This window comes from Condylura cristata, unplaced genomic scaffold, assembly GCF_000260355.1.
Source record: "Condylura cristata isolate star-nosed mole 26May11 unplaced genomic scaffold, ConCri1.0 scaffold00006, whole genome shotgun sequence".
Taxonomy (NCBI): Eukaryota; Metazoa; Chordata; class Mammalia; order Eulipotyphla; family Talpidae; genus Condylura; species Condylura cristata.
Genome location: NW_004567107.1, coordinates 42,953,455 through 42,968,883, shown reverse-complemented (window position 1 = coordinate 42,968,883; position 15,429 = coordinate 42,953,455). Strand labels below are relative to the sequence as shown.

The 15,429-nt window shown below is 40.7% G+C and overlaps 1 protein-coding gene across 1 annotated transcript in view; it reads right to left on the bottom strand.

Annotated features, from left to right (window-relative positions):
* Positions 1–5,916: 5,916 nt before the first annotated feature.
* The window catches only part of RCL1 (RNA terminal phosphate cyclase-like 1), a 47,581-nt gene continuing 38,068 nt past the window's right edge, over positions 5,917–15,429 (bottom strand). The window contains exons 8-9 of the mRNA XM_004677641.2: positions 14,753–14,856; positions 5,917–6,768 (exon numbers count right to left, since the gene is read on the bottom strand). Of these exons, the coding sequence (XP_004677698.1) occupies positions 6,618–6,768; positions 14,753–14,856 (255 nt within the window). The 3' untranslated portion in view covers positions 5,917–6,617. The remainder of the gene's footprint in view (positions 6,769–14,752; positions 14,857–15,429) is intronic.

Here is a 15,429-nt window from a genome sequence, read left to right as displayed (position 1 = left end):
CTTGAGGGAAGCTGGAGGCTTTAAAGGAAATGTTAATAGGGCCAGCCCCACTGTAAGTCCATATTCCAAAGGAGTCAAATAGCTGAGAAAGATGGCATTCATTACTGACTGCAAGGTGTGAGAATGATGGCAACCACGAGCCTGGCAGAACCTGAGCAAGTCAGGCTGGCAGGCATCCAGTGCCCCATTCTTAGCCTGTGTCATCAGAGGGAGATGTAATTCTGTTTTTCGGTTTTTTTTTTTTTTTTTAAGAACCTGCCCTACTTGGGTTGCTGAAAGAATAGAATATTAAAGAGAATGCGTGACAGAGGATACCCAATACTAGAAAGGAAAAAAAAAAAGCAGTTGATATGGGGCAGAATTGATTTGTGATGACACTGTATTTCCTTACAACTCAGTCTGGTTGATGTACATAGCTCTGGGATCTGACAGCCTGCCTTTTCACATTATCCGGACTAGAGAAATCATGCTAGATCATGATGAACTTCACCAGTTTTTGTTGTTGTTTTTTTTTTTTTTTTTAACTCTGTAACATTTATTATGGGGGCAGTCTGATCCTAGTCCAAGTGTTGGAGTTACATCTTATCTCTAGACTTCTGAGGTTATCCAAATGCTAGCTGTAAAGTTAAGGCCAGTGACTCACGTTGACATTAAATTGCTAGATGAAAAACTGCTTTGAATCTTCACCAAGGACTGAAAAGCTAAAATATATCCTGAGGCCATACTATGTGGCCCTTTTGTTTATTAAATCCTCTCACAACCAGACTGAAAGGTATGTTTTCCCATTTTACAAATGAGGAAATTAATCTCAAGTAGAAGACCAATGCTACATCTACGTATCTACTGACAGTTAGGACTCAAATATGGGTCTCACTGTTAAGATTTTATTTCCACAATGCCCTACCAAACCTCAAGAAACCAAAGCCAAAAGCGTAATCTTAAAAACAAAAACAAAAAACTTTTCAAAAAGAAAATCAAAACTTTGAAGTCATAGCCACACCAAAACTTAAAAGATGAAACCAGTCCATACCTTCATAGATTAAGTGGGAGAATTAATCAACAGCTGAGTGTGGTCAGTGCTAAGATAGGGGAGGTACCAGCGGTCTATGAGAACATGCAGTGGGGGTGGGACTCCCCAGGAACTGCTGAGTGATTGAGGACTTAGCTCAGAGGAAGGGGTGGGTTCACAGAGCAAACCACACATGTTAAATGTAGCCATAGCCCAAGTTTCTGAATGACTTTCTACAATGTAGCCTTTTAAAGTACCTGGTTACAGGCAACTCATCTAACATACAATCACCTGATTCCTTGGCAATTCTTGTGTGTCCCTGCAAATTCTTGCAAAGAAATTCTGTTCTCATTATTTTAAACAATTACATGAATCTAGGAAACGTTTCATTTTGTAGGTAATTAGTTTGCTCTTCTCTGTGCACAATTTGGAGTTTTTTTGCAAACATTTCAAAGCTTACATCTTAGGCATGCCTTCAATTGCCTAATGGTTAAAATAGCAAGTTGATCAAAACAGAGTCTGGGACTGAGGGCCAGGAACCAAGTGTACTCAGCACTTAAAACAGCCTGAGGTGGGTTAAATCCCTTCAGTAAGCAAGTCAGATATCATTTCAAACTATACTGCCCCTAGCCGCAGTATCTTTCCTTAAACTGTAAAGAGTGTCAGGAATGCCCTACCATTCCCAGATGCAGCAGGAAACGGAGCTCCCACTACATCCCCTTTCCCCTGGGGCATCAGTGACTCCTTGCGCAAATGGCAGCCACTGAGTCCAGCAGCTGTTCCACTACTGTCATGCATATGGTGACAGGGCATACACAGGACAGATATATGAAGCCACCACATGTCACTGCTGGCCTGGTCCATTATCTTTTGTCTTTAAGTTCACCTCTGATTTCTAGAAATTCGCCTATCTTCATTATTTTGAATAATTATTTCCCACATTGTAGGAAACTATTAACAAAGTAATTAATCAGAGTATTTTTAGATGTTAAGCTCTTCAAAGCAGACGGGACTGGAGAGGAAACCAGAATAAACAATGTCCTAACCTCAGAGAAAATATCTAGTATGGTTAAAAAAATTACTCATGAACTCACTAAACTAACCACTTCCCACCACAAATAAACATGTGAGAATGGGGAGGGGGAGAATGGCAATTATGAGCGTCATTCTGACCTTCTGTTTACTACATCTGACATCACATACCGCCCTGATTTCACAGAGGAAGTGCAGAGGTGAATTATTTAATGCCATATTATTTAGTGTCTAAAGTCACTAGTGGGCCAGAGAACAGGCTGTGATGCACCTCCTGAAAGCACCGTCACCTCCTCATTCACAGTCACTAGTATCAGAACAACCAGAAAGAGAAATGTTCTTGGTGCCAAGACTCTGACAATGATCCATTAGCAGCCTGTACTCAGGTTTGGATTTGGATTATCTGACAGGTATGGGTCAGTTATGACAAGGAACTAAGTAGCTTCAACTCTGGCAGCCCTTGACAAAAATGACAGTTGTTATTTACTTGAGTAAAGAAATGATGTGGCTTGGTCATTCTGCAGACCTGTCCAACTAAAGTACAAAAGGACCAGCTTGTTTACTGAGATTCCCAGTCACTTCTAAAGAATAGATCCAGGTGGTGTGAACATGGAACCTTCAATACAAGTTAGTTCTATCCATTCGGGAACCAGGTAAGGAACAGTGAAGACATTGGTTAGTGATAAGGTCTCTGGTGCCACTTTTCCATTCACCACAGCTCACTTATATGTCCGCAGCAAATATCAGCAATATCAATGGAGTCCCACATTCTATTCTCACCCCAAAACCTTCCAATAAATTCATTTTTGCAATCATTTTTGCATCCCCCACCTCACCCAGCTAAATCTTACCCCTACCTTGGGCACAGTCAAAGCTGTAGGAAATTTATTTCTCTGATGTTTCTTTAATTTCTCAATCGACCTTTGACTTCGCATACTTCTTCAAGTCTCCTTGACTCCACCCTGCCTACTTCCTTCGCTGCTACTTCCCCCAGCATCCTGAACTCTTGAACTCAGTCACCATAAGCCTAACAGCTAGCAAGTGGCTTCACCTTGGAGCCTCCCATATAAAAGATATAGCCACCCATGAACTTTTGTTGTAGAGTGACAGTAAGAGAACAAGCACCATGGTGCAAATTATGGTGTTTTTTTTGGAGGGTCTGGGTCCATAATTGTGATGACTTTCATCATATTTTATCAGAAAGCATTAAAAAAAAAAAAGCCACAAAGCTCAACTGTACAAAGAACAAAGAGACAAAGAGGGCAATTTGCTATTTCCCCATCAGTTGGTCCTGTTGTAATCCCTAACTTCCTCCCAGTCAGTATCAACTGTCTTGATGAATATGGTAAAACAAACACCAGATAGCTGGTGTTTGTGCAGAATTTACTTGAAAGCTCTTGAAAGACATAAAGAGCCTGGAAGATGACAATAAGGCAAAAGCAGTAATTTGCTATGACCCCTAACAGGATCATAGGTATATCTGCCTGAAAAAGAAAAATCACTATACCCACTCAACTCAGTTTCATCAGCAGAGAGGAGCAGCCAGGCCAAGACAGAAAACCAAACTCTAAGTGCTATAATCTCTCATCAAACTACCTGGGAAATAATCAACCAGGAGTTAAGCAGGAGAACAAGGCAGAGACTGCAGGAGCTGAATGTCATTAAATTGTACAGCAACCAGCATAGATGGCTTCTGCCCAAGAAATAGTATTGCCTCTCTTGGACATCTGAGAAGGTGCTGAGAGCAAGCTGTTTGAATAAATATGCAATGTGCCTTCTTTTTGGGCAGTATCATCTCAGTACCACCACTGCCAGATGTTTTCACTTCAAAAGCAGTTGTACCATGGGCCCTCCCGGGTGGCGCAGCGGGTTAAAGCACTGCACTGAGAAGCTAAAGCCACTTCCGCATGAGTTCGATTCCCGCCTGCCCCGGAGGAGACCACATGGCGTGGCAGACCTCTCCTGACCCGCCCGCTGCTCCCCTCAGCAGTGTACTTCGTTGATCTGCCTGTTCTGCTCCCCACTCTGTCTCTGGTGAATCCTCTCACCCTCTGCATCTCTGGCCTGTACCCCAGTTCTATATGGATAAATAAATAAATCTTTAAAAAAAAAAAAAAAAGCAGTTGTACCAGATAGAGGGCTAGAAACCACTAGATAGTTCCACATTTGCAGTGGATAGGGGCACACACCCTTCAACTGCCTGAACTCTACAGGCTACCCTACACTGACTGACCAGTAATACTACTTCCAGAATCTGGTCCAAGAGAAGGAAAGTTCCTGTAGAGCAGCATTTGACATGTTCAAAGCAATGTGGCTCCATAATTCTTTATATAAGCATGGGGAAATCTAGGTTCAAACATCACCGGCTCTACGTAAGAACACAGCAAGTGCAGAAGGCAGAATTCTAAAATGGCTGGCCAAGAGTCTCAGACGCTGGCTATTCAGACACTAATCTAAGTATGCTGTGCTCAGTAGACCTTAGCATATGGAGATTACTCAGGTGAGTCATTTGATGTGATGTAAGTCATTTCAAAGCAACATTTTCTCTTGCTAGTACCACAAGAAGTCAGACTGAAAGCATGAGGATTCAATGCACCCTAAGATGGAGAACTTTGTAACAAGGAATTTGAGCAACTTCTGAAATTGAGAGCTGTCTCCAGCTAACAGCTGGCAACAAACAGGGACTCCAGCCCTGCAACCTGAATACTGCCAACAACCTAAATGAGTCGAAGCATATTCTTTCCCAGAACCTTCAGATAAGGGGCCCAGATTGATCAACAACTTAGTATCAGTCTGTGAGATTCTAAGCAGAGAACTCAACCACACCAGCCCAGACTTCTAACCTATAGACTTGTAGTTAATAAATGGGGAGTGTTCTAAGCTGCTAAGTTTGTGGTAATTTGTTAAGTGGCAACAGAAAAGCCAACACAGTATATAGAGTTCTCAGGAGTAGAGTGCCACAGCTCGAAATGGACTTCATCAGTGTTAGCTCCACCTCCACATCCTCCAGACCCCAATCTTTAGAGCACAGACTTCCACTGGTCTCTTTTCACTGAAAAAGAAAAAGGTACCAAGAGGACTGGTTGAGGCAGACCTTTCCTTACTCCAAAAACCCACCGATGATGGAGAAGGAATTGACCTTTTCTCTTCTACCAACCTGGAATCCATGCACATTACCAAATGTACATCGTATTAGTTGGCAGAGGTGATCCACCACTCACCTTGAGTATTCCTGCACATACTCGTTGGGTAGGCCTTCACCAGAGCCTTTACTTAAAGTTGCTTTTGCAGAATGCAATCTTCAGGGGTAAAGTACAATGATGTATCTCTTTAACTACTGGGATATGTTCTGAGAAATGTCTTCGTAGATGATACGTGATATGCATGAGGTTGCTGACTGCATAAAACAACACTGTACTGCAATAGCTACTATCTCACCAGGCCATTTTGGGACCACCTTGTATATGTTCTGTTAATGACTAAAACCCCATTATATGTCACATGGCTGCATCTTGAGCAAAGAGCAGACCTGTTATGAAAGAGACAATGTTCTCCAAGCATGCACGTTCACTGGCTATGATGTGGCCCACTGTGTACATAGCATCTACTTGCCTCCACATCACATATCCTCCACATCACTACTGTGTTATGTTGGGAGCAAGAGAGATCCAATATGAACATAAAGCTCATGCTGCTTTTTGTGCTCCAACTAATAAAATTGTCTGCCCAGAACACCTGTCTTTTGTACTAACATCCACAAAATAGTTATAATATTCTAACTTATTAGTTTGCAAGTAGGATAAAATTCCAAACTCTGACATTTTAAATAAGGAGGTCTAATGTACTTTACATTATAAATTTCAAAGAAAACAAATAGCCATTTTGAATTTTTTTTGCACAGATAAATCTACACCATTGGGCTACTGTTAAGACTAGAATGAGAAAATATATAGCACACTTGGAATACAAAAAATAAACATTAACTTTAGTTGAACCCCTACCCTCCACATATACATATAATGAGCCAGATGGAGAGCAGTAATTTTCTCTGAGTAGCATTCTATACAAAAACAAGGGACAGACAGTCTAACACATCAATTTCCAACAATGACAATCCAATCATATTATCTCACTTAATATTTACATAGAAATTGCGCTGCAAAGAGGGTAGTTCTTACAAAAAGAAACATTGATCAGTTCCCCACAGTTCTGGAAAACAACCACACAATAGAAGCACTGGAATTGTGGACTAAGGGAGCATTGTTAAAATGTGGCTGTGATGTTGTTCTAGCAGCTCAACTATGCCCTGAAGGCCCATTCTGTCCAGGTAAGGCAAGAAGTTCTCATGATGACTGGGCCTCGTAAGGAACATCAATGCCATTGGAGAAATGGTTGGAAACCACATGATATAGAAATACCTTTTATTTGGATGTTCTGAATATTTTCTAATTGGGAAATTGATAAAATCCTTCATATGAGACTATCCTGTCCTGGATGAATTTGGACTTGATCCTTTTGGAATCCTTGGCAGTTTCTGCTTTGTTTGTAGGCACTGAGATCTTATATTGTGACAGTATCACTTGAGGGTCTTGCTAAGGTTGGAGAAGCCAATGCCAACACAAGTCAGCAACACTTTATCCCCACCCTTGAGTTCTTCACCGCATGGCTTGGTTTCAATTTTAAACATAATCTGGAAAAAGCTCTTCAAATGCCGCAAAAATTCTATCCTAAAAAACAAAAAAAAAGGGGGGGGGGGAAGGGGAATGAAAACAGAATTCCATATTTTAACAAATTCTCCTTTCCCAACCTAGAACCCTGCACATGGATGACAAGCAAATTCATGAAGCATTGCATATTTTAAAATTAATCTCTTGTGCATCAAAGATAACTAGAAAGTAAAAAGACAACATGTATGTGTATATGTATGTATGTATATGTAGCCAATAAGCACATGAAAAGATGTCCAACATCTTTTTCATTAAGGAAATGCATCAAAAACAATTCACACCCAAGAAAATGACACAATCAAAAACACAATAAGGCATGAGTGAGGATGTCAGAAATCAGAACCTTCATACACTGCTGGGGGGAATGCAAAATGACAATGTTTCTGTGGATCAATCTGGAAGCTCCTCAAAATAGTATACAAAAATTTTGAAGGAGTCACCATATGATCTAACAATTACACTCCAACGCATGAGAGAAATGAAAACATACTCACACAATAACTTGTAAACAAACATTGATTCACAGCAGTTTCATTCATACCAGTCAAAAACTGAAAACAACCCAAATGCCCATCAACAGGTGAACAGATAAACAAATGTACTAAATGTCTGTATTAGGGAATATCATTTTGCTAAAAAAGGGAAGTACCCACACAACAATCCAACATCACAGTAAGCAAAAGAAGCCAGTCACGAAAGGCAGTCATGGAAGACCACATATTATGTAATTCTATTTATAGGAAATGTGCAGAAGAGGCCAATCTATAGTGGCAGAAAGTAGATTAGTGGTTGCCTGAAGGTTGGGGTGGGGCAAGAGGGGAAAATAGGGAACAACCATGAATGGGCAAAGGGTTTCTTTCCGGGGTGGTAAACATGTTCTAAATTAGGCTATGTGGTTATGGCTATACAACTCTGAATATACTAAATAAAGCTGAATGAATTGTACATTCTAAGTGGATAAACTATGTTATGTGAAATATCTCAACAAAACTGTCCTAAACAAATAAATTTTAATATATGTGTATGTATTTGTGTGCATATGTGTGTGTTTGTGAAATTTTAAAAAAGGATTGATTCTGCCTCCTACCCTCACATGGTATATATCAAACTTAGTATAAACCCTACACAATGAATTTCTTAACTGATGTAGTAAAAGACAAAAAGGGGGCCTTAGCAACTTCCTTACCCTGGACTTACTGAAATGACTGTCATGTCAAGGGCTTAAGAAAGGAATACTACTTAAACCAGAAAAAGTAGTTCTGATAAGAGCCACATACTCAGAAAAAAATGCCCCGCGTCTCTGCTCTCCTTTCAACCTAGGATGGTACTACTTCATGTCTGTTTTTAAAATGACACCTCATTTGCCTACTCTCCTAGTAACCCCTCTGAGTTTCTATAGCATTTCTTGACCAAGCTTGTGGTATCTAAGTAAATGCTTATGTTTTGCTGTCTCCACAATTGCTCGCTTCCCTCTTGGTAAATGCTGTAAGCATATTATAGACACACAGTAAGCAATGAAGAGAACGTTGGAATTAGGGCTAGTTTTCAGAAATAACTTCAACATTCTTAGTAATTAAGGGAAATCAACTCTTCCCCTGCTGGCTTTCCTGTCTTACTAGTCAATTGGAATTTTCAGTTTTTTGCTCTCAGTCCCAGTCTCACAACTTTCCCATTTTGTCCTAGGAAAAAGAGAAAACAAACACATCAAGCCCATAGATAAACAGTCCACATTTGTGAGCAAAGCTTCCAGCTGGCACCAATGCAAAAAAAAGCCAGCCATCTCACCCATTTGTCTGCATTCTGAGAAGAAAACAGCTTGTTCTCTCACTGCTCTTTAGCTGTGACACAGGTCTGAGACACCCTCTGCCCCGAGAGTTTCTCCAGCCTGCTTCACTGAATCGTTCACTGTGTTGGGAAAATCAGACACCCTCCCAGCTGGCAGAATTCCTACAGGGCCTCAGCTTGCTTCTGATCTCTTGGCAAAGGGAGAAACATAGGCTTGAGTGTACAGGTCTACATATTTGCATTTTTGGGGGCATTTGTAGCCTTTGGATCAGTTAGGAAAAGCAAAGTTGGTTCCACTTTATAACATAATGTTCTGCCAACCTCTCAGCCTGTCTGAAGAAGACTATGTAAGGGATTGGTTTGAGCTATGTTTCAGAATGTTTATCCCCCTACCTCTGGATCCAGTCTCCCTGTAGCTAAATATCAAAGAGTGAAGATGTTCAGAAGCTGTGAAACAATAGGGAATATTAAATCCCAGCAGTTTCATTAAGAAAATGAAACTCAGACAAAAAATAAATGCGACCTATATCCATGCAACTGAACAAAGTCACTCCCAATGTTCATCCATATCCTCACCCACAAGCCCCCCAAGATTGTAGCCACACACAGACACTACAAGGTACAACCTCCCAAGCGCAGAACACTTCCTTTTCCTTCTTTCATACACCATACTACAGTTGACTTGTAGTAGACCACCTTTCTTAAACACACCCACACAGCCAGGTAAACAAGAGACCCACAGCATGCTGAGAGCAACTCTGCTCCTCACAGTTTAATTGGCAGCTACTCACATCATCCACTTTCAGCAACTGGGACGCTATGCAATTCTTATGTGAGGGATTTTTCAGGACAACATGGTTTATTTTCAGAAAAAAAAAATTAAAAATCCTACTTTTTGTAAAAGCCTCTAGTACAACTGACAAGCAAATTTCAGAGAAATCTGGACAACAGAGATCATTTCTCCTGTGTGTTTTCAAAGGTCAGGTTGCTCCCTACTACCACTGCTGTACCGCTACTGCCACCACACTGTTAGCCAACAGGAGGAAGCCAATGGCCATGTGGTCATCTGCTCTTTGAATCCCAAAAGCCTGAGATTTGCCAGTTGCCTGGCTCAACTCTAAATACAGTCCCTGTCACGAGGGTCTGTCTGAAGCCTGCTAAAGCGTGCAGGTAATAATGGGCAAGCTCTCTCTGTGACTCCACAAACACAAACCACAACAGAAGTTGCTGTCTCCTGCTTCACCAAGTCACTTGTATACTGGAGTTACAGACTTCACACACCTATGGAACTGAGGGGAAAGATATGAGGTGGGAAGAGAAATGTTAAATGGGGCCCCTTGTAGTCATTTCACAGCAACTTTTTTTTTTTTAATTTTTTTTTTAAGATTTATTTATTTATTCATACAGAACTGGGGTACAGGCCAGAGATGCGGAGGGTGAGAGAACTCACCAAAGGCAGAATGAGGAGCAGAACAGGCAGATCGACGAAGCACACTGCCGAGGGGAGCAGCGGGCGGGTCAGGAGAGGTCTGCCGCGCCATGTGGTCACCTCCGGGCAGGCGGGAATCGAACTCATGCGGAAGTGGCCTAAGCCTCTTAGTGCAGTGTTTTAACCCGCTGCGCCACCAGGGAGGGCCTCACAGCAACTTTTAAATACATTAGTATTTTTTTTTAAATATACTGCTTCTACCAAACAGGCTTTTCCAAGGCCACAGTTGGCCTCTGCTCCAAGAATGAATGCTCAAAATGTTGAACTCATCCCAGAGCCCACATGTCCCCACATGATGGAAACCCATGCTTCCTTCATACTGAATTTAAACTTCATTCTTGGAACTGAGATCAGCTTTTTCACCTGAAAAGTAAGGCTATCACTGGCTTTTTACCATATGCCAAACACATCATTGGGCTAAAATAGCCTAATTGAAACCACTTCACAGAAGTTAGGTAGAGGGGTATATACTAGCTCAGAGAAAACAGTCAAATAACTGAACCTAAAGAGTAGTGCACTGGGCCAGCAGGTCCCAATTTTCCCAGGGTATTATTGCACTAGATAGTCACACAACTGTGCTACAGAATGGGCAAAGCAAGAAGCCTCATCAGGAAGCATTTTTTGTTTTTTAATGATTATTTATGCATACAGAACTGGGGTACAGACCACCAGAGACAGAGTGAGGAGCAGGACAGGCAATCAACAAAGTTCACTGCTGAGGAGAGTAGCCGTCGTTCAGGAGAGGTCTGCTGCGCCAGGTGGGTCACCTCCCTGGCAGGGGATCAAACTCTTGCTGAGGTGGCTTTAGCTTCTTAGTGCTGTGCTTTAACCCACCAGGGAGGGCCCATCAGGAAGCATTTAACAAGGACATTTGATCTTGCTCCCCAGCACTTCACAGGGAGGGAAGAAAGGTTAACTATTAAAGTTAGGGCACCATTTGAAAGGAAAACTCTGAAAACATGTAGCATTACATACTCCTTCAGAAAAGAAGGTGCCTGGAATTCAACAAAATGAAGAAAGTCCAGCTCTTACACAAGTGCACAGTAGTCAGGGAAACATAGACCCTGGAAAAAACAGTCGAGGTCTGACCTCTCCTGCGGGCTGCATGACCCTGAGCACGTCTCTGTGCTTCAACATCCTCACCTTTAAAATGGAAAATGTAATATATGCCTTTACCACCCTCATAAGGTCACTATAAAAATCAAATGAGTTCATTTTTGTTTAAAAATAACAAACAGGGTCCTTGCTGGTGGCGCAATAGGTTAGGGCACAGCACTACAAGCTGGCTGCAGCCACCTCAGAGCAGGTTCGATCCCAGGCCTGGAGGTGACCCACATGGTGCAACAGACCTCTCCTGTCTTACCCACTGCTCCCCTCAGCAGTGTACTTTGTCAATCGGCCTGTTCTGTTTCCTACTCTGTCTCTGGTGAATCCTCTCACTGCCCCACACCTCTTGCCTATACCCCAATCTTTATGCATAGATAAATAAATCTTTAAAAAACAACAACAAACACTTAAAACAACTCCTGGCACACTATACTTTTAAGTATTTGCTAAATAAACACCTTGCAGAATTCTGGGAGGTAGTAAATGTGTGTTTTGCTTAGTAATATGACAGTTGGAAGTTAGTCATAAATTTTAAAATTAATGGATATAGATTTACATATAGCTGCGCAGACAAATTAAAGCTTATTTAAGGCTTAAAAGTGCCCAAAACATTACAATTGAGATGGAAAAATGCACAAAATGATGTAAAAATAAACTATATTAAAAAAAAGAACCTCAAAAAAAGTGCCTAAACAAATGTATCTGATGTTCTGGTGTTCCAATGACCTCAATGGGAGACTTCCGAGACTGGGCAGAGGTAGCCATCCCTGACTAGACTCCATTAGACCTACTGCACTGCTGCGAGCACTAAGCCCCTGACCTCATCTCCAAAAGCCCATGACACATCCAACCCATTCACCTTTTCTATGGATGAGACTAAAGCCCAAATATGTTAAATCACTTCTCCTTGTCTTTAACGCTAGAGAGTAGAATTGTAGACCGAAATCGGAGAGGTTGGACCATAAAGCCTGGGCACTGGCAGAATGCAAAAAGCTCTACTATCTGCAAACTCCAATCACAATTTCTGAAAGCGCTTATAAAAGGTTCATGGATAAATATCTTTCTTGATACTAATCCTACTTTTATACAAGGTTTAATTCCTCCCTAAAATTTCTGAGAGCAAAGTAGAATGGTCATCAAATACTAACCACCTAAAATACAACAAATTTAACAAAATAAGTTCTCTACATATCAGTGTGCTATCCAGAATTATTTCATTTTACCAAAACTATCTGGCCTCTCCAAAGAATACCACACATATATACTTTCTTTTTAAGTGCATAACCAATCAACAACAGCAATCTTCTGAAGACAGAAGAAAAAAAGTAAAGAGCAACCAGACCCTTATTTCCCAGAAAGGGTTTGAAATCAACACTGAAAGGAAAAACAAACCAAAAAAACCCTCTTTAATCCCAGTTCCCTCTAAGCAGAAATTTAAAGACCTATTTTACACAAATCAAAATGTTCAAAGTACCAAGAAAAATATATTTTCTTAAACCAAGAAAGACTTTGCTTCGGTTTTTCTTTGAGAAATTTTAGGCTTTCAAAAACAGGTTACTTTGACTTTAACCGCACATAAAAGTTAGTGTGACCATTTGGTCTCCAAAACTCTTGAACCCAACTAGGATAAAAACTGTTCCTCCTACCTTAACTGTCCCAATGAATTCTGCCCTTTTTCCACATTCAGCTGTACACACACATGATGTTACCTTTCCTTATCATGCCTCCCATCCCTGTCCTTCATTGATTTGAACTACTGGCACCTCCCACATAATGAAGGGTAAAAAGATCACAGACAATGCAGCTTTCTAGAAAGTCAATTCTTTTTTTTGTGCTAATTTACCAAAAAGAAGGGAGGCTGCCCTTTCCCATTGCCTGGCAGCCCCTCTTGCATGAAGCCTGTGAGGCCAGTAATCCAAAGGAGGAATGTCTTACAAGAAGTCCCAACCCTAAGTCTCAAAACAGTTTTGCAATTTGTCCTACTCCTGTGTAAAGCTAAATTCAGAACGGACACGCTTTCCCAAGAGTTATATAGTAAATTTACGCAGGGATTCTTGATGATAAGACACTACCATTAATGTGTGACGAGAAGGGAAGGGCTAGGGAGAAAGGGTGCCAAGGAGGACAAGGAAATTCTTTACATGTCCAATCACATTTTGACCATCTTCATGGAGTTTGCTAACTTGAAAGTTTTACAAGGCCCTGAAGTCAAAGTGAAAAAAATGTCTAAAACAGAACAAAAGGTCAAGGAAAAATAAAAAATAAATATACATTGCATTTTTCACATAATGTTCTGCCAATGCCCCATGACACAGCTTGGTGCTGTGCAAGCAGCCAGGCCTTCTGATGCCTGGAAGAGGAAGAGGCTGGAAAAGCAGCAGCAATGAAACTAAAAAGCTGAAGAGGACCATGGTGTTCACAGAGCTATCAGGAGCTTCCGGCAAACTCTCCTGGGAGAATTTAAGGGAGTCTCTGCACAAGATAATCATACACCCAAGCCTCATCTCCTCCCCAAATGCCTTAACTATAATGTCTATTTTAGCAGGATGGACTCCTGATGTTAGTGTGCCATTTAGGGTTACTCGATTTCAGGTTTCTTGGCCTATGAGGTACATTACACAAGCTACCAGGAGATAATGTAGTCCCATCAGTTTTTTCTTCTCAGTCTGCTCCCATTGCTAAAGAGGATGTACTTCTCTTCCATTTTCTTGTTCCAAAAAAAACCCTCTCCCCACCAACTCAAAAGAAGAAAGAAACCTCCCAAAGAATCCCTTGCATGCTCCAGCCCTCCACCCCAATGCCCCAAGCCATGGCCTGAGGGTCACTGCCCAGTGCTCCTTTCTCAATGTGATGGCACCACCATTCTTCAGTTATCACAGTACTGTACCTTTCAGATATACAGCATCGGTACCATGATAACCGAAAAAGGACAGTTCAGTCTCATATCTACCTGAATATTTTTCACACAAAAGCCCCCTACCTCAAAGTTGGCCATATGATGACCTTCAAGTAAATAACACTTGGATATCTACACAGAGACATTACAATGCTCAGACAGGCTGTTTACAGCAACTTCATTTACTATCACTGGAAAACGCAGTTGTAATTCCCATGTTCTGATGTGAGCTGCTCTTTTGGAGAATACTTAATTTAATACCTCTGCAATCAATTTCTGTTAATATCCAATTATCTCAGAGTAACTTCTGAGTAACTTTCCCCTAGTAGTCCACTGGCATTCCTATAAACGTGGCCTCTTTCTTTCCAGTTAGTTCACACCCTACTATCTTGGACATAGCTAGGGAAAAAGGGATTTAAAAAAACTAACAACAAAACCCAAGCTATAGTAGAACCAGTTTACTTTGCCTAAAATGGAAACAAAATAAAAGTATAGTCTACTAGATACCACATTAACTTTAATGGCATGAGAATAATGAAAAGACAGCAAAGGGAAGCAAAATAAGCAGGCCGGAAATGACAATTTCTGATTTATTTAAGTATCAGTACAACTAGATGTTAGGCTATACACAGTACAACACCTTGTCATTCCATATAACTGGAAGAATAAACTAGTTCAGAATAAAAAGGTTAAAAAAAAAAACTCACGTGTAGGGAGAGAGTGGTCCTAGAAGGACTTTGGAAACATCCTGCTGTCCAAGGGTCATGAGCAATAGAGCCAGGCTTTGATTGGTCGAGTCCACACATCCACCCTATAAACATAAGCACTTTAAAAGTTAATCGCTGTACCAACAATAGAATGGAAAACCAACAAAACAGAAGAAGAAAAAAACAGACAAAGACACCCAGTATAGCAGAGTCCACGTGAAAGTAAATTGTGATGTTCAAGCTATGATAAAATATCTAAGACCTAAAACATAGGTCTTAGAAGAGTAATCCTTGTATCAACTATAGTTAAATCAATGCAAACTAGTAACTGGAACTAATGGGGTGGGCATGCAAGTTTACCAAGGTCTATCTGTGAAAGATGAAACTTTCCCTTCATAATCAAAACAAGAGAAGGAGATATAATCAAAAACTATACAATCAGTTCTAGGGCATGTATAGTTAGATACCATGTATTAAGTCAATCACTTGTATTTATTTAATCTATCATAAAACAGCATGGTAACCAAAAAATTGAAAAGACCTTTATTGTAAAGAACCATAACTATGCAGTTATTCAAATAGGTACAAACTGCTTGTCATATTACATTAATTTCTCCTCTTTATCTCTTCTGGTGTATCATAAAACTGGAGAACTATTAAAAACTTACATCCTTCCA